Here is a 19,802-nt window from a genome sequence, read left to right as displayed (position 1 = left end):
TCTGAAAGATTATCTGCCCATGTAATATAAGAAAGTATTTAAAAATATGTCTAAATTTGTCACATTGTGGCAGTAGGCTGTTAAATGCACAAAAATGGCAGGTTACATTATGACCGGTTAGTGCCAACTGGCACTGCAGATCAATGTAACTGGGCTCTAACTAGACAGCTGCGGTCACAGTAAAGACCCCGGAGACCAATCAAAGCATGTGATCACTGTGACAGCCTGTCAAGGTGGAGAGGATGGGTTTGTTCAGGAGCAGCAACACAAACGGCTTGTAAAGAGCAAAAAATGGTGAATACGCAGCAGCTGGGCAGGGGATCGCAGATCCAAAGCGGTCCAATGGCATGTAGAAAGAATGGAGGGCCACAGCAGCGTCTCGCCAGAAAACTTCTTTATTCAGGAACACTCCTCATAACATGGCATATAAAATAGTTTGCAGCAACGTTTCGGCTAAGAATAGCCTTTGTCAAGCCTGTCAAGGTGATCACTAGTACACACTCTACTGTGTATAAGGATAGTTATATACTAGAACTCTCCCTATATACTGTAAAATAGCTTCCCACTGCCTCCCTGCATTGCCAGTAGCGAGCACTTACCGCTCACTCAGGCTTCTCTCCTGCTGGCTGGTTAGTTACACAGTGTGCCAGTGTGCAAGAGCTCACTGACAGCGCTGGTCACGCTGATCAATAAGCAAGAACAAAGGGGGAGATTTATCAAACTGGTGTAAAGTAGAACTGGCTTAGTTGCCCATAGCAACCAATCAGATTCCACCTATTATTTTTCACAGCTTCCTTTGCTAAGTGTGTTAATATATACTTAATTTAAACATATTAGTCTACAGCCCCCAGACTTTAAGGAAGCAGTGAGGGCAGAGGCCCAGCAACTCCTGTTGCAGCCGGTCATCCTACCTAGAGCAGCAGTGTGCTGTTAGGAAGACGGATGTCCCTTAGAGCTCATGTACACGACCGTTGGATGTTCTACGGTCCAAAGATTGCAGATCTGCAAAACATGGATACCGGCAGGGTGCATTCCGCAATTAACCAGTACGGAAAGGCCAAACTTTAATAGAACAGTCCTATAATAATAATAATAATAATAGGACATGTTCTATTTTTTTTACAGAACAGCCCGAATGCGCACACACAGTCATTGCCGTTTTTTGCAGCCTCGTTAAAGCGAATGGTTCGGCAAAACCCCCCGGAATGAACACGGTAAAAAAATACGTTTGTTTGCATGAGCTCTTACCACCGCTCTCTGAAAAGATCGCTGCTAAGGGACATTTCAGCCCAAGTTTTCTACTATAAATAAACGATTTCCCTAAATAAAGTATATTGGAAAAAATTTCCCCGTCACTGTCCGTATGTGTGTGGGGGGGGGGGGGGCCTCTAGACTCTATCAACGGACGATGTTGGGGGAAAGAACAATCAGGCTAGATAAAATTCAACACACCCGCCTTTCTTTTCTGGCAGGAGAGGTGTCCAGCAGAGACTTTCTTTTCTCTTGCCATTGAAAACTAAAGCACACTAGGCCGAACTGAGCATACATGTGTATGGTGGAGGCGGGAGACCTAGATGAGTTTTTGTCAGACAGGTATTAATGGTGCATAGGTACCTTTAACTGATAACAGATACATCTCAGATTTACCTAATAAGTGTTCCTCCTTTGTCTACCTCCTTCAAGGTGTCATCTTGTCTTGGGACCATAGACACTGAATGACGGCCTTCTCTGTATCTCTGTAGCAAGGTGTAGGAAGATGTTACTTTTGACTCCTAGAAAATATAAATACCTACAGTAAAAGTGCTACAAGTCAAATAATGACTGCCACAACCAGACTTCCATTGTGAATGGGCTGTTACATTTCAATCCCCTCCTTCTAAGTAGTACATTACGTAGGGAGTGCTGCTAGGTAGATCCAAGCTAATCAATAATATCTGGATGTCACAAAGGGCTGGTACTGTTTTTATCATTCTTTCATGACCTATACTCCAAGCCAGAACATTTAAGTGCCATATTCTAGCAACATAACGTACAATATCAAACAAAGTAGGCAGTGGGTCCACATGAAACATTTTACAGCTCTAGAGATGGTGTGCTTTAAGAGGACCTAATGCCTTGGACTAATACAGGGATCAGCAGCCTTCGGCACTCCAGTTGTTGTGAAGCTACAACTCCCAGCATGCAAACATGCTCAGCAGTTCTTAGAACTGCTATAAAAGTGAATGAAGAATTCTGGGAATTGTAGTTCCAGAACACCTGGAGTGCCGGAGGTTGCTGATCCCTGGACTAATATATCATTTAATAAGAGATCTCTAACCAAGCCTGGCTGGTTTTTCAAATTGACAGGATGCAGATGGGGACTGCCTATAGACATCTCAATCTCTAGTGCTGCCTACACATGATCACTTGGTTGCTCTCTGTGTGTAATTGGTTGATCCCCCAGGTTGCGCTTCTCTAAACACTGGTAATGGTGAAAAACAAGGCTGTACTAAAATGTCCTTCATTTTTATATTTTAGACATAAACTGGCTTTAAAAAATAAAATAAAGTTTAGAAAACCTTTAAATATGCAAATATAAGAAATGTGCCGCATTAAAGATATTCATGACGATTTCTAGTATGTGAGGGGAGTGCAAAATAAAGTCTATAGCAAAACAACCTTTACCAGGGAAGCTGCAAGGATTTCAATATCCCCCAGCAGACCTGCTGAACGTTCCAAAATGTCTTTCCATGCATGGTATATGTGTTTGGACCATCACCTAGCAGCAGGAACAGTATTCAGGGACTGAATGTGCTACTGTGTGCCTGTGAAATAACCTGTGCATTTCTGAGTCAAATCTAGTAATTCCATATTATTTTGATGTATACTGTATATTTATACATTATAGTATAGTTTGGTAAAAGGCAGCAGTAGAACCTTAAAGCTAGGGGTTGTCCTTCAAAAAGCCTACCTCTGGTGGGTCTGCTGAAGAAAAGGTATTGCTTGATTCTTGCTGCTGTTGGATTTTAAAGGCAATGCCACAATTTGCTCTGAAAGAGCAGTCTTCATTAGACAAATCTGCCAGCATGGACTGTATCTCGTTCCAGGTTAGAATATCAGCAAGGGTAGGTAGCCCGTTCTTACTGGCTTCCTCCATAATCCTACACATGAGAGACTGCTCTGAGCCTGTGAGAGGTACAACCAACTCCAGAAAGATGAGTTCATTTGATTTAGCTGACGGGAAAAAAGCAAATATAGTGCAATTACAAGACTACAATGACAGCATTTTATTCACCACATACACACCTACGTGTGCCTAGAAGCAAGCTACAAGCACAATGTGGTGTGGGGATTGGTCTTGCATTAGGCATGCCAATAATCTGGAAAAGGACCATAAGCATCTGACACATTGTTTTCTAAAGCTGGAAAACACCTTTAAAAGGGGGGAGGATTTCCAGTTCTTAGGCCTTTATTGCATATCTAGAAAGAGGACTAGTTTGGCTGTTTTAAATAACTCCCATAGAAGTGACTGCTATGAGCTGAGCATGCAAAGCCACCCTGGAGGGAGGTGGGTCAGGGGACCTTTGTTCCACAGATAGGTGCTGGTGGCATAGGAGGGACATATATCAATCTGACATTTATGACAAAATACAGGGAGTATGTGCAGCCCCTTGTATGCTTAGATGCTTGCATTCAAGATTTTTCCTGGTTTCATTTTTTTGGAATAGAAAGTAGCTCTCAGACAGCTATCACTGTCAGCCATATTAGTTATTAGTAGCCTACTTTTCCATTCTGTAGATACTGTCCATCAGGAATGTGTCAAATTGACCATGTGTAGTTCAATAGAGATACCAATGAAGGAGGAAGTATCCAGTATCTCTTCCTAATTGGCCTTCAACAAAAATTGTTATAGTTGGAGGCGTAGTATGTAAGAGCATGAAAAAAAAGGTGCTGAAAGTCCAAATCTGGGAAGTAGGGGTAAATTACCACACGTGAACACCGTATTTTTCGCCCTATAAGACACACCGGCCCATAAGGTGCGCTTTTGGTCGCCTGTGGCTGGCACTGTTATGGGGACGCCTGTGGCTGGCACTGTTATGGGGACGCCTGTGGCTGGCACTGTTATGGGGACGCCTGTGGCTGGCACTGTTATGGGGACGCCTGTGGCTGGCACTGTTATGGGGACGCCTGTGGCTGGCACTGTTATGGGGACGCCTGTGGCTGGCACTGTTATGGGGACGCCTGTGGCTGGCACTGTTATGGGGACGCCTGTGGCTGGCACTGGCACTGTTATGGGGACGCCTGTGGATGGCACTGTTATGGGGACGCCTGTGGATGGCACTGTTATGGGGACGCCTGTGGATGGCACTGTTATGGGGACGCCTGTGGATGGCACTGTTATGGGGACGCCTGTGGATGGCACTGTTATGGGGACGTCTGTGGATGGCACTGTTATGGGGACGTCTGTGGATGGCACTGTTATGGGGACGTCTGTGGATGGCACTGTTATGGGGACGTCTGTGGATGGCACTGTTATGGGGACGTCTGTGGATGGCACTGTTATGAGGGGGGATCTGTGGATGACGGCTAAATAGCATCTTATGCTATTTGACATCCACAGATCCCCCCCATAACAGTGTCAGCCACTGTGAATGACCCCCAATACAGGGGGTGGGGGCTGGCATCTACACTAGTTTTTAAATGGCAGCAGGGGCCCAGTGCAGTCATTGTATTCTATTGCACCGGGCCCCGCTCACTGTACTAATGGTATCTACTGTAACTGCAGGCAGGCAATGTTTAACTATAGATATGTTCGATCCAGCAGCCTGTACCTACGATCATAGCAGGCTGGATGCAGCAGGCTGGGCGGGCACTGGCAGCGTAACTTCCTACGTCCCGTGCCTGCGCCATTGGGCGGAGCAGGCACGTGACGTAGGAAGTTACGCTGCCAGTGCCCGCCCGCCCAGCCTCCTGCCTCCAGCCTGCTATGATCGTAAGTACAGGCTGCTGGATCGAACATATCTATAGTTAAACATTGCCTGCCTGCAGTTACAGTACATACCATTAGTACAGTGAGCGGGGCCCGGTGCAATAGAATACAGTGACTGCACCGGGCCCCGCTGCCATTATAAAACTAAAGGCCGGCCCCCAGCTCCTCCTCGCTGATACACACGCCGGCCGCGCTGTGCAGCTTGCAGTCGGCGGTGTATCAGTGTAAAAATGGCAGCATTCGCCCCATAAGACGCACTGCCACTTTCCTCCCACTTTTTTTTTTGTGGGGGGGGGGGGGGGGATGGTTTGGGGGTGTGTCTTAGAAAATACTATGATGTTGCATTCCACACAATATAGGCATGCCATAGAAGAAAAAGCTTATACTCACAGGCTGGGTTTCTGGGTACAGCTCCCATCTGTTTGACAATGTGAGGTACGTAATCGGTGGTAATCCATAAGATAATAACGGCACTGCATCTAACAGGAACTTCACCGCTCGTCAGCCACAGACCATACTTCTGTAACTTCATTGTATCCAAAGAAATACATGTACTTTGCTCTAAAGGCACTGCAAACAAAGATTTACTTGCTTATGAAATTGTCAGCACCATGAATTACAAGTTAACGTACTTGGACGTTTTTTTCTGTGAACACTGCAAAAACTCTGTTTTTAAGAAGATTTATACATACCATGTGACTAAGGAATGGTGTACTTCCATGAACTCATTATTAACTTGTCTCAATAAAGATGTATTTTCCTGTTTCTTTCTAAACAGTTGGTGACATTCTTACTTGCTGGTTTTTGTTCTCTTCAAAGACATACATAACATGGCCACAGAGGAGGACCCTGACCGCTACACTACTGAGATAGTATGGGGGAAGGGGGGGGGGACTCTGGCCAAGTCACCACCCCTCACTCCTCCCTGGTCTGACAAACAGTGTCCAGACAGAGAGAACTCTGGATATACTAGCAAACCTCACCCAGAAAACCATGCACATAGAATGGTTTCAGTGATGCTGGCACTTTAGTCACTTATACACAGTGATCCCTTAAGATACAATGGCCTCAGGATACAATATTTTCAACAGACAATGGTGTTTTCTGCTTTTCTGACCCATCGTAAGTTAAAACTAGACTCTGTACAATGTCTCAGATCCAACCAATCAAGGCCCCTTCTCTAGTAAAACGGCTGTACTGTTATCAGTAAGGACTTGTTTTATCTGTCTTAGTTATCTGCTTATTTTTCATAAATCTTCATTTTCTCTTATCTTGGATGAAATTTTTGGGCTTTGGAACAGATTACTCAAGTTAAGCTACTTTCACACTGGCGTTTTGGCTTTCCGTTTGCGAGATCCGGTCAGGGCTCTTACAAGCGGTCCAAAACTAATCAGTTTGCATTCTAAAGCATTCTGAATGGAAAAGGATCCGCTCAGAATTCATCAGTTTGCCTCCGTTCCGTCATCATTCTGCTCTGGAGGTGGACACAAAAACTCTGCGTGTAGCGTTTTGGTGTCCGTCTGACGAAACCGAGCCAAACGGAGCCGTTCTGACACACAATGTAAGTCAATGGGGACGTTTTCACTGACAATAGGAAACGGATCCGTCCTCCATTGACTTTCAATAGTGTTCAAGACGAATCCGTCTGGGCAATGTTAAAGATAATACAAACGGATCCGTTCTGAACGGATGCAGGCGGTTGTAATATCTGAACGGATCCGTCTGTTCAGATCCATGACGGATCCGCACCAAATGCGAGTGTGAAAGTAGCCTTGCAATGGTCTTCCTGGAACCAATTAATATTGTAACTTGAGGGACCACTGTATATGAAACCATTTCTGAGTGCTGCCATCTTCTGTTTTTCGGTGGATTAAAGAGGACACTGAGTCAGGGTCTAAGGCTTGCAGCCTTGCTATCTTTTTTATATGTATGGTGCCTTGGCTTTTTTGCTTTTCTTCTCTATAAAGCCATTCACCCATACTTTTCATATAAAAATTATTACATGGAATGTTCAGATAAAGATTAAATATCTTTATATGATAATAAAATTTATTTAAGTGTCACTTTAAGATTAAAACATGAAAGGAGAAGGTATTACAATCTTTAAGGCTCCATTCAGACATCCGTGTGTATTTTGCGGATCCACGGATCCTAAAAACATGGACACCGGCAATGTGCGCTCCGCATTTTGCAGACTGCACATCGCCGGCACTTAATAGAAAATGCCTATTCTTGTCCGCAATTGCAGACAAGAATAGGACATGTTCTATTATTTTCGGGATCGGAATTGCGGACCTGGAAGTTCAGGCCCGCATTTCCGGATCCGGGTAGCACATCGTGCGGCCCCATAGAAATGAATAGGTCCACAATTCCGTTCTGCAAAATGTGGAACGGAATTGCGTACATGTGAAATGGAGCCTAATGCTGCTGTGGAACCTCTGAAACATTAAGTAACTTCACATTGAGATTTCCTAGAATGTCAGTCAAGGAAATGAAACTGCTTTCCAATGAAAACATTTACTATGCAATTATAGACATGACTGATACATGGCATATGCAGGTCCTAAGTTTCTTCTGGGAAAAAAAATGGGTAAAATCTCTAAAACGAACACAAAGAAAAACAAGCAAATGCCAACAAACCAATGAATCAGGTAGTTACTTTTATACTCCAAAATGCCTCGGAAAACTTGCGCTGCGCCCTGAGCATATTGCAACCTGCCCCAAGAAACCTAGAATGTGTCGGCAGATAAGAACCATTTGGCCCATCTAGTCTGCCCAATATACTGAATACTATGGATAGCCCCTGGCCCTATCTTATATGAAGGATGGCCTTATGCCTATCCCATGCATGCCTCAACTCCTCCACTGTATTTGCAGCTACCACTTCTGCAGGAAGGCTATTCCATGCATCCACTACTCTCTCAGTAAAGTAATACTTCCTGATATTACTTTTAAACCTTTGCCCCTCTAATATAAAACTATGTCCTCTTGTGGTAGTTTTTCTTATTTTAAATATTCTCTCCTCTTTTACCTTGTTGATTCCCTTTATGTATTTAAAAGTTTCTATCATATCCCCTCTGTCTCGTCTTTCTTCCAAGCTATACATATTAAGGTCTTTTAACCTTTCCTGGTAAGTTTTATCCTGCAATCCATGGACCAGTTTAGTAGCTCTTCTCTGAACTCTCTCCAGAGTATCAATATCCTTCTGGAGATATGGTCTCCAGTACTGCGCACAATACTCCAAATGAGGTCTCACTAGTGCTCTGTAGAGCGGCATGAGCATCTCCCTCTTTCTACTGGTAATGCCTCTCCCTATACGCCCAAGCATTCTGCTAGCATTTCATTGTCTGCCTACCTTTAAGTCTTCTGAAATAATGACCCCTAAATCCCTTTCCTCAGATACTGAGGTTAGGACAGTATCACTGATTTTATATTCTGCTCTTAGAATACAATACATAAGATGTTAATGTGTACCATAGCTACTGCAATAAATAGACTTCTCCCTGATGGGTACAATGGTTATATAACACCAGCATGATGTCAGGTAAACAAGCACTTAATCCCAAATCCCTTCCCATCCCAGGCCGTGGAAGACTGATTCTGACACAAGCTTTTCCACTTCCACGCAGATTCTTAGCATTCTCAGGTTACATCCATGTCTGTATTTCGATACTCATGAGAGGAACAGACAACCAGAATTACCGCATCCGGCACAACCTTTTTGTTGGGTCTCTAAAAGAAGGCCGTGAATGGTAGATCCGGCAGGCTCTGGCTATGCCAGATACGGTAATTCTGGTTGTCTGTTCTTCTATAGGAAGGACCACTGGAATACCATAATGCAGCAGTGAACCTAGCCTTACAATGACTATGATGAAAGAGCAAAAACAGATAGCAATTACCGGTGTGAAAAACATCCACAAAATCTACAGGCCAGAAAACATGACTCTGACATCACAGACTTTGAAAGATGCAAACCAAGAACAACCTGGAATAAGCAGCAGGAAACTGATACTTGCCTTTCAGGGGGATTTCAATAGATGATGGGGTAAGCTATATTTTGAAGAAAAAAGAAATATAGATAAGATTCCTAAAAGAAACATTCAGGCAACAAACAGCATAGCAAAATGCAATACATAGCATTATCCTTTGTTTAAGCTACATAATCACATTAAAAGGGTTGTCCCAAAATTAAATACTGTATTTTCACTTTCAAAGATTCCCCCGCCCCCGGGGGGGGGGGTTGGCCGTGTGTCTTCTAAAGCGAATACAAATGAGTGATTTCATTTTGGAAGCTCTGATCTGTATGCAGAAAGCACTGGGAGTGGCGCTGGCTGAACTCACTGCTCCCTGGTCTTCTACCGGGCGCCCGCTGTGTTGCGTCAGGATGGATGCTGTGTGACGTCAGATCACAGTGCAGCAGAGCGCTGGCAGAAGACCAAGGGGCAGTGAGTGCAGGAAGAGCATGCCGTCCAGAGCAGGAGAGGCAAGTTGTTTTATTTATTTTATATCTGATCTCAGGTTTGATGAAGATTGGGGGTCTGAACTGAGATCTGCTAAAGTCTGATGACTTTAAATATCTGAGAGGTTGACAATGTGCCTGGAAGTCTGGGGAGTGTGCAGTAACAGCTACGGTCCTCAAAGAGAAGACAGGACCATTTTTTTTTTACTGTCACTGCCTTCGCAATCTGCATTGTATACACAGATAAGGAATCAGTAATGCCACTCTCTGCTTCAGTCCTACCTGCTTTATTTTTTTTGTTATTATTTATAGATGTAAAAATGGGAAAGGGGGGTTATTTGAACTTTTCATATTTTTTTTCGTTTTTTTTTTAAGAGTGTTTTACCTTTTACTTAACTTTTAGCCCCCTTAGAGAGTTAGAACCTGGGATCTTTTGATCCCTTGTCTCATTCACCATAATAGAGACCTATAGTGAATGCGATTCTGATCTGCTGCCTGCTGAGCTGTGCCTTGTGCACAACTTAGTAGACAGCTTACCATGGCAGGCTTGGGAAGCTTCAGTAGGCCCCAGGCCGTCATGGTAACCGATCTGAGCTCCATAGTTCTACTATGGGGGTCCGATCAGAAGGCAGAGTGTGCCATTTGTCTCTGCCTAACCTCACAGATGCCATGATCTCTGTTGAACATGGCATCTGAGGGGTTAGATGACCAGATTCAGCATCATCACCGAACAGAGTCATTGCAGCCAGGTGCCTGCTGTAATATACATGTATGGTATGTGTTAAGGGGTTAATAAAGACCAAATGAAAAAATGATTCTTAGCCCAAAATAAGTAAAATGAAATCCTAAAAAAATTGCGCCAAAAGGTCTCTATAAGCGTTTGAGGCTTTCAGACCCATGTACTGAAAAAAAGGAAAATGAGCCTGGTCAGGAATGAGGTTAAATGGATCATTCCAAATGGAAAAAAATGTTCTGTTCTGCATTATCCAAAATAGTAAATTATTGTTAGTCTGTGAAACAACTCCACTAACAACTAGAGATAACTGTGATTAACCTGTCAGTACATTACCTTAGCGCAACCAGTTGCTTTTCCTTTCTTTTTACCATAATAGACATTAAGACACTTTAACAGCAGCACTGATTTCTCTGATGTTGGACAATCTACTACAGCGGCAGAACAATCCTGTATTACAAAAACAAAATCAGAAAAATAAGGACTACAACCTCTTTCAAGTGTAAGCTGACATTTTGTCGTAGCTCCATACAGAAAGGACAGACTAGAAGACGACTCTAAAAATCTCCCTGCATGCTTACCTACATAGGCGACAAACCTACCATACTCTATGGGGACAGCCCCTGACCCACTATGATTCAGAAAGCTGAAACAGGTGTAATGACCTAAAAATTCATGCCCCCTCCCACAAAAAAAAATTTATAGCCATTTTTTTCATAACATATCTTATGAAATACTTTTTCTGTTAAAAATGTTTAATTCTCCAGATCCCCTTTTCTACATCATACAGGCAAGTGATAAAATCCCAGGGGACCGCTATCAATTAAAAGGGTTTTCTGAGAATTTAATACTGATGACCTATCCTTCGCATAGTGGTTGCTAGAGGACGCCTAGGAACATGTGCGCCATGGAGGTATGTGGGGCAATGGATCTTATACTCACGTACATTTAGACACGATGTAGGGGCACAATTGTACTCATTTGATGACATCAGCACTCTATTCATTGTGTTATTGGCCACCCCTATGAGAGTGGGTGTGTTTTAATGTATGTAAGCATGATCTTTTAGATTTCACATTGTGTTGATAAAGGCTGTGAATCAGCCGAAACGTCACGACCTACTGCACGTTTGTTCACTTAAGCGGCTCTCATTAAAGGGATTTTTTACCGAATATGCTGCCTCCATCTTCTTTTATGGGACTTGTTACTCAGGAGCCCTGATGAACCTTGGACTCCAGGTTGGCTGTTGCATTCCGGATGACCTCGAGATCTGGTGAGTGCGACTCTACAACTATTTTTTGTTACTATCCTTCGCATAGGTCATCAGTATCTGATCAGTGGGTGTCCGACACCCAGGAGAGCCCCTGCCTTTTCTCAGCTGTCCCTAGGCCAGTGACAAGTTCATCAGTCACATGGCCTAGGCACATATAAGTGAATGGGGCTGAGCTGTGATAGCAAGCATCACCACTATACAATGTACAGCGCTGTGCTTGGTAAGCTGTGAGAAGGCAGCGGTGCACACAAGAGTGCCAGTGCCTTCTAAAAAGCTGATGGGCGGGTGTCTGATCCCCACCAATCAGATACTGATGACCTATCCACCTATCCTTATGATAGGTCATCAGTATTTACATTTCGGAAAACCCTTTTTAAATCAGAATTTCATAACCGGGTGTTATCTACACTTTAAAACCCCTGTATGTGAGATATGACTAACCTTCATTTATCTATAAAATCTGTTATTACCTAAATACAACAGAAAGAATTTTCAATTGTCACATATATACAGAAAAAAAGCTATCAACATACCATGGGCTCCACATCATCACAGGGAGACGGACACTGAATGTCACACACATTGTCTTCCTTCATTTCAACGGATGTTTCTGCCAGGGTTTGCTCCAATATTACATGTTCTTCACGTTCTCGCTCCTCCTCATCACTTGACACCACAACTGTGTGTCAACATGAAGAAACAATATAGTATATTATTGTATGATGAAACACAAAGTTTGGCTGTTTCCTTAAAGGGAACCCGTCACCGGGATTTTGGGTATAGAGCTGAGGACATGGGTTGCTAGATGGCCGCTAGCACATCCGTAATATAATACCCAGTCCCCATAGCTCTGTGTGCTTTTATTGTGTAAAAAATCTGATTTGATACATATGCAAATTAACCTGAGATGAGTCCTGTCCCTGACTCATCTCACGTACAGGACTCAACTCAGGGTAATTTGCATATGTATCAAATCGTTGTTGTTTTTTACACAATAAAAGCACACAGAGCTATGGGTACTGGGTATTGCAGATGTGCTAGCGGCCATCTAGCAACCCATGTCCTCAGCTCTATAAACAAAATCCCGGTGACAGGTTCCCTTTAAGTCTGTCCTATCTTGCAGTGGAAATGGCAAAATCAGACAAACCCTTTAAATCGACGCAGGAAGAACCAAATAGCGGTCAATATAAATGTATATCCAGGAGTTTATTCTAATTATTACAATCATATAAGTGACACTGCAACTCTATGTGCATTTGTAATGATAATGCACTGGAAAAATGATCAGAAAATGTTAAACCAAAGAATGCTATGTGCAGAAACAATAATGCCAGCTGAAGATGGGCAAGTAGGCAAGCAGTGAGGGCAAATCACTGCCTATAACTAGGCTTTTACAAATGAGAAATATTCTGGGTGAACTAAGTGACGGCCAATTGCAGCTCAGAGGTCTGTGATACAGAAGACTATCAATGTAGAGGTAAACCAGAGCCACGTCAGTCACAGCCAACCTCTCTACAACAGGTATAAGCACTAGGAGACACCAATAATAGTGTCAAAAACATTTATGAGGTCTCACTGGTCTTTTGTATGAATATCATTACTAAAAATGATATTTAAAAAGGCAATTACATTACTTGAGTTGAAAAGTAAAGGAATCCATGTATGTGGCTCTACATGGGCATGTATTTATATATGTGTGTACCTGCATAGTATGGTAGTTATTAGTGGGCATATGTATAAGGGTGTATGCGTCAACATACAGGTATCTGAACATCTGCACTTTCCACTTTCAACTACTAGGCCAAATAGAAGAAATGGCCTAAAATAACAAAAGAACCAATAATTATCTGTTGCCTTAGTGCTACCCTTACGGTGGTTCTTGTCAATCTTTGTTTGCTTTGCCAATCACTGGACTCAATAGTGTACAGCAAAAGACAGCAGAAAACAGTGATTGTTTACTTTGCCAAATGACTGCTGCAGCCAAAGACCAGCGGGAACCAACAGTGCCACAAGGGATTCAAAAGGGTTCTCCAGAAATTATTTAACCCCTTAACAGTTTTGCCTAAGCTCTGCTTGAGCTTTCAGAAGAGGCACTAACAGTTCAGCTCAAGAACAACTCAGGCATCAGGGGGAGGCCTACTTTAACCCCTCATATCTCAGGCTTGGGAATGGCTACATATGAGGCTATATGTAGGCCAGGCATCCTCAAACTGCGGCCCTCCAGCTGTTGCAAAGTTACAACTCCCAGCATGCCTGAACAGCCTACAGGCATCAGCCTACAGCAGGTCATTGTGGGAGTTGTAGTTTTACAACAGCTGGAGGGCAGCTTTCAAACAAGGCAAACGGGTTCCATATCTTTAGCTGTTAGCAAGCCTGAGATATGGAAAGTTAAGGCAGCCCTCCTCCTTTAGCTGGCTTTGATAACAGCATGCCTGGATAAAGATAGAGGGCAGTGGGGGAGCTGACAGGTGCAGGGAGAAGAGGAAAAAAAATATTTTTAAATATATTTGGCATCATAATAATCATACTGACCCACAGAATAAAGGTAACCTATTATTTACAGTCAGGTCCATAAATATTGGGACATCGACACAATTCTAACATTTTTGGCTCTATACACCACCACAATGGATTTGAAATGAAACGAACAAGATGTGCTTTAACTGCAGACCGTCAGCTTTAATTTGAGTGTATTTACATCCAAATCAGGTGAACGGTGTAGGAATTACAACAGTTTGCATATGTGCCCCCCACTTGTTCGGATACGTCATGACCACCACTGAAAGTCAATGGGGGATGGATCCGTTTTCTATTGCGACAGAAAACGGATCCGTCCGCATTGACTTACATTGTGGCTCGTGCCGGATCCGTTTTGCTCCGCATCTCATGACGGAAAGAAAACCGCAGCTTGCTGCGGTTTGCTCTCCTGTATGGGAATGCAACTAAACGGAACGGAATGCATTTCGTTCTGTTCAGTTCTGTTTTGTCCCCATTGACAATAAATAGGGACAAAACCGAAGCGTTTTTCTACGGTATTGAAACCCTATGACGGATCCCAATACCGGGAAAGAGAAACGCTAGTGTGAAAGTAGCCTAAGGCCACTGTGCTAATGCAAGCGCTGCTGCCTTCTCAAACAGCTGATCAGCGGAGGTCCCGGGTGTTGGACACCCCACCGATCAGATACTGATGAACTATCCAGAGGATAGGTCATTGGTATTAAAGTCTCGGAAAACCCCTTGAATACAAAATGGTCCATAAAAAAATAAAAATAAAAAAAATAAATGGTTATTAAAAAAACAACTTGTTCCTCAAAATTCAAGAGCTGTTTATGGGAGGTGACGGGACGGGGATTCACTGGTACTATATATACTACACATACTAAACCTTTGTAAGCGTTCCTGTTGGGCTCCTCAGCCATTATAGCATATCTTAGGCAGGGTCACATCATTACCATCTATAGTCAAGCCCTGACCCCTCACCTCCCTAGACAGATCTGCAAGTGAAGGCAAGCAATCCTGCTCACATTCTAGGACAGGCTGCTTGCAGCCATTTTAGAATTCCTGGAGAACTCCTTTAACAGTTGCACATTAGTTTAGTTTTTTTTTAGCCCATTTCCTCTTTCTAGCCAAATTTTTTACAATCTTGGAAAATCCCTTTGAGACTTTTGTAGACACCCTTAAACAGTACTAAGCTTTATTATTTGAGTACTGTATGGCAGCATTAAAGGGAATTAACCCTATTAAACTAGCTGATACTAGCGATATGCTAATGTCAGCTGAAACTAACTAGCCTATTCCTACTTTTATCTATGCCCCTGTTATTGCAGAAATAGAACTTTTATAATACGCTAATTAGCCTCTAGGTGCAGGGGGGCGTTGCCCCTGCTCCTAGAGGCTCCGTTCTCCCACCTCTGGCCACGCCCTGCTACACTAGAATGACAGGGCCAGGCAGTCTTCACCTCCAACTGCCGGCCCTGTCTGCTGGGAAAATCAGGCGCAATTAGGAAGCCTGCAGCCAGCGAGCACCCTTCAGATTTACACGGCAGTAGGAGACCAACGCTGCCTGGCCCTGCCAATCTAGTGTAGCAGAGTGTGGCCTGAGGTGGGAGAACAGAGCTTCTCAGGAGCAGGGGCAACACCCCCCCCCCCCCCCCTCCCCGCACCTAGAGGCTAATTCGCATATTATACACTGCGATTTATGGCTACATGATCAAATTAATCATTTTGGTTCTGTAGATTTAGTTTAAAACAAGCTTTTAAAATATGCTAATTACCTTGCTACCAGCAAGTAGGGCGGCTACTTGCTGGTAGCAGCCGCATCCTCCGATTGTAAAGACGCCCCCTCCACATTGTGATTGACAGGGCCAGGGAACGGGATCGTTCTCTGCTGGCCCTGCCTGTTTGCATTTAAAATCTTGCGCCTGCGCCGCGGCAGTACCTGTCTTCAATTGGCGCAGGCGCACTGAGAGGCGGCCGTTCCATCCTCAATGCGCCTGCGCCGGGTGTAGATGTGACGTCATCGGCGCAGGCGCATTGAGGATAGAGCAGCCGAGCGAGCGGCCGCCTCTCAGTGCGCCTGCGCCAATTGAAGACGGGTACGGCCGCGGCGCAGGATTTTAAATGCAAACAGGCAGGGCCAGCAGAGAACGATCCCGTTCCCTGGCCCTGTCAATCACAATGTGGAGGGGGCGTCTTTACGATCGGAGGATGCGGCTGCTACCAGCAAGTAGCCGCCCTACTTACTGGTAGCAAGGTAATTAGCATATTTTAAAAGCTTGTTTTAAACTAAATCTACAGGACCAAAATGATTAATTTGATCATGTAGCCATAAATCGCAGTGTAGGGATTATAAGTAAGCAAAAAAAAAAAAAAAAAAAAACGCTTAGTGGGGTGACAGAAGCCCTTTAATGGTTGAATTGGTTCTAAAGGCCACATCACAGTATATAGTAGTATCATTACTCAAAATCGTGACTGATCATAGCCTTTGAGAAAATACCCCTAAGCTATACTTTTAAATACATGAAATAATAGAAAAAAATTCCAGTATAAAATGATTTCTAGAGACGTGGCAGGCTTCACATACATTATAACACACTGTGGGGGAGATTTATCAAACTGGTGTAAAGTAGAACTGGTTTAGTTGCCCATAGCAACCAATCAGATCCCACCTTTCATTGTTCAGAGCTCCTTTGGAAAATGAAAGGTGGAATCTGTTTGCTATGGTAAAACACATGACTTAAAAAGTTTTATATTTTTCAAATGTCATATAGTAAGTCAGTATTAGGGATGAGCGAATCGACTTCGGATGAAACATCTGAAGTCGATTTGCATAAAACTGTGTTCCAATACTGTACGGAGCAGGAGCTCCATACAGTATTAAAATGTATTGGCTCCGATGAGCCAAAGTTATTGCTTCGCGAAGTTTCCTCCTAAGTCGATTCGCTCATCCCTAGTCAGTATCTAGCTAGGTACAGTGCAGATGAATAAGGGCAGTGTCCAGTTTTTACAGAAGCAGCAGCTCTACAGTCAGCACTGGTCATACAAAGCAGACAGACGTTCCTCACAATGGGCCACATATAAACTTACTTGGCTCAAGTGGCAGACTTCCCTTACTGGCATTTTGCCGATGCATCTTTTTTCTGCTCAACCGGTTTCTATTCGAGGAGGAGGTGATCACTGGTGGACTCGGTGAAGAGCTATTAAGTGAAGACTTTTTACTTTCCTTAGAAGTCCGGCTGACACTGTCTCCCATATTACTTTCTGATGATTTCAGAAGACGGTCTGTAGCAGATTCTGATGAAGAGGGTGAAGGTTTATTTTTAGCAGAAGGCACAGATACATTTGTCGGTGGGCTCTTCTTGCTCTGGTGCTCTGCTCTTTTGTAGCAGTAGGTTTTCTCCCGTATATTTGGGGAGCCAATATTATTCTTCAGGGAATTTTTCTGTACAGGTAGAAACAAAGAAATCCTTTATTGGACACCGTTCTGCCATATACTGATATTGAACAAGTGCTCCAATATGATGGAGATAGGGGTACCAACTGTCGGACCTCCACCAGCTGCTTTTCGGTGCCACAAACTAACCAGTAGATGGAGATGAAGCAGAAGGCTCCGTCCACTGTGTAGCAGCTATGCCGGCATACTGCAGTTCAGTTCCCCATTCAAGTAAATATGAGCTAAAGTACTCCAGCTACACATTGAATGGAGCCATCTGCTTCCGGCTCTCTCCACTGTATTGTCCAAAAAACAGCTAATTGATGAGGGCGCTGGGTGTTGCAGTCCCACTGGTCTGACATCAAAATAAATAAAAAGTTTGAATACCTATTTAAAGGTCCATTGGTTTATTTTGTACAATTTGTGACTGGCCCAAAACTCGCTAAATTGCTGTCTCCAAAAAGTTGTCATAAACGGGTCATACCTGACTAATGTAAGTTCTGTATCCGGTTTTCAGTACTGGGATTTTAATATATGATACTAGACTTAGTATAGCTTTCTCTGAATTCATAGCTAACATTAAGCTCTGTAGTAAAGTAGAGAAAGTCCAATCCCTACAAAGTGACCTGATCCAAAACAGTGAGACAGAAGGAGAGAGGACCCCACCCTTAGGAACATATAGCCCCTGATTTATCACTACATCTTCACTACAGAATTCTGGCATCAAAAATAGGCCTTTTGCAACTTTTTGTACTCACTTGCACAAAATTTAAGCATTTGTGCAAAATTTTGCTACTTATTGTTGCACTCGCACAACATTATCCGGCTTTTTGCATTTTTACCCCACTCACTCTAGTTCTGTAATGTTGGTGGGAAAGCGGGTGTGGTTACCTATGTCAATACGTTTCACTCTAGACTTATCATTAAGACTCTTTTTTTTTTTAAAGTCGCAATCTCGCACCAGGAGGAGGGTGGAGTAGAAAAAGTGCAGTATTTTCTGTAGACAGACGTGTTAGGTTTAAGGATGAGACAAATATAAATATATATATATATATATATATATATATATATATATATACATATATATATATACACATATATATACACACATATATACATACACACACAAAGTTTCATTCTACTTCTTCATAAGTAATTGACAGAAGGTTACTCACATTGTCGCCTCTATCTTCAGTGCTGCTCTTCTTCACCCCGAAGTTAAGATCTTTTTGTGTGGAAACAGATGTATTGCTGACGTCCTGGCAGACACTACTCATCAAGCGTTTCTGGGCCTGTTCTGTTGCTTTTATGTAAGAAGAGGAAATAAACACCCCATAAAACATGCTAAAGGGCTATAAAAACTTGGTACCTTCTATTGTGGTCATTGTTATATCCCAGTAATCAGATTGGCAACAGTTTAACCACCTAACTGTTTTGCCGGAGTCCAGCTCGAGCAGTGGAAAAAGTACTTATCTGTTCTGCCCGAGTTGAGCTTGGTCAGAAAGTGGAGGGCTGCTTTAAATGTTGCTATCTCTGAATGGTAGAAGCTAGAAACATGTAACTGGTCTTGTTTGAAAGCTGACATTCCAGGCTTTCAGACCAGAAGGACAGCAACAGAGGAGACATCACTGTTAGAAATAGAGTCAGGAATAAATTGCAGGTAAAACGAGATTTTTGTGAACTCACCTGTAAAATCTCTTTCTCGCGTGGTTCATTGGGGGGACACAGGACCGTGATTATAGCTTGCTGCTGCCCCTAGGAGGCGACACTATGCTGAAAAAAAAGACTTAACTCCTCCCCTGCAGGCTATACACCCTCCAGCCTGGAGAGAGCATGACAGTTTGTGCACAAGCTGTAGGAGCAGTAGAAACATGTGCAAAGTAAAAGAAAATGCAACAAACGCAGGCGGAAGCGAACCCGCTAAACACCCGACCGGCAACCAAACATCACCATCAACAATAATAAATACTGGGTGGGTGCTGTGTCCCCCAATGAACCACGCGAGAAAGAGATTTTACAGGTGAGTTCACATAAAATCTAGTTTTCTCGCTGGTATCATTGGGAGACACAGGAATGTGGGAAGTTCTAAAGCAGTCCACGGCAAGGGAAAAAAATCCACGCCCATGGAAATAGCACCCTCGAGAATGCTTAATACACTGCTGCCTGCGAGAACATGCGGCCTGGAGCAGCACTGGCAATGCCTAGGAAGCCCTGGTAAAACATGGTGAACGTGCGCCAGGAAGACCAAGACTCTGCCTTACACAACTGCAAAGCTGATGCATGGTGAAAATGAACCTAAGAAGAGCTGACCACTGGTCAGGTCAGGTGTACCGAAACTCCGGGAGTGGAATGCCTAAGCAACTGCCAACGGATCCACCCAGAAACGCCCCTTGGGGGCCATCGAGCCCTTCCAAGGACCTCCAGGAATGACTAGGC

The 19,802-nt window shown here is 43.5% G+C and overlaps 1 protein-coding gene across 7 annotated transcripts in view; it reads right to left on the bottom strand.

Moving 5' to 3' along the window:
• The window catches only part of SENP7 (SUMO specific peptidase 7), a 79,435-nt gene that overhangs the window by 22,746 nt on the left and 36,887 nt on the right, over positions 1 to 19,802 (bottom strand). For 5 of the 7 annotated variants that reach the window (XM_044284909.1, XM_044284908.1, XM_044284910.1 and 2 more), the window contains 8 exons: positions 18,542 to 18,669; positions 17,021 to 17,375; positions 11,968 to 12,113; positions 10,498 to 10,611; positions 8,986 to 9,019; positions 5,360 to 5,539; positions 2,951 to 3,213; positions 1,648 to 1,772 (listed from right to left, as the gene is read on the bottom strand). In XM_044284909.1, coding sequence (XP_044140844.1) covers positions 1,648 to 1,772; positions 2,951 to 3,213; positions 5,360 to 5,539; positions 8,986 to 9,019; positions 10,498 to 10,611; positions 11,968 to 12,113; positions 17,021 to 17,375; positions 18,542 to 18,669 — 1,345 coding nt within the window. The remainder of the gene's footprint in view (positions 1 to 1,647; positions 1,773 to 2,950; positions 3,214 to 5,359; positions 5,540 to 8,985; positions 9,020 to 10,497; positions 10,612 to 11,967; positions 12,114 to 17,020; positions 17,376 to 18,541; positions 18,670 to 19,802) is intronic. The other 2 variants (XM_044284912.1, XM_044284911.1) reach the window with 2 other exon arrangements.

This window comes from Bufo gargarizans, chromosome 3 (assembly GCF_014858855.1).
Source record: "Bufo gargarizans isolate SCDJY-AF-19 chromosome 3, ASM1485885v1, whole genome shotgun sequence".
Taxonomy (NCBI): domain Eukaryota; kingdom Metazoa; phylum Chordata; class Amphibia; order Anura; family Bufonidae; genus Bufo; species Bufo gargarizans.
Note: the sequence above shows the minus strand (reverse complement) of the source record. Positions and strands in the feature narration are given on the sequence as shown.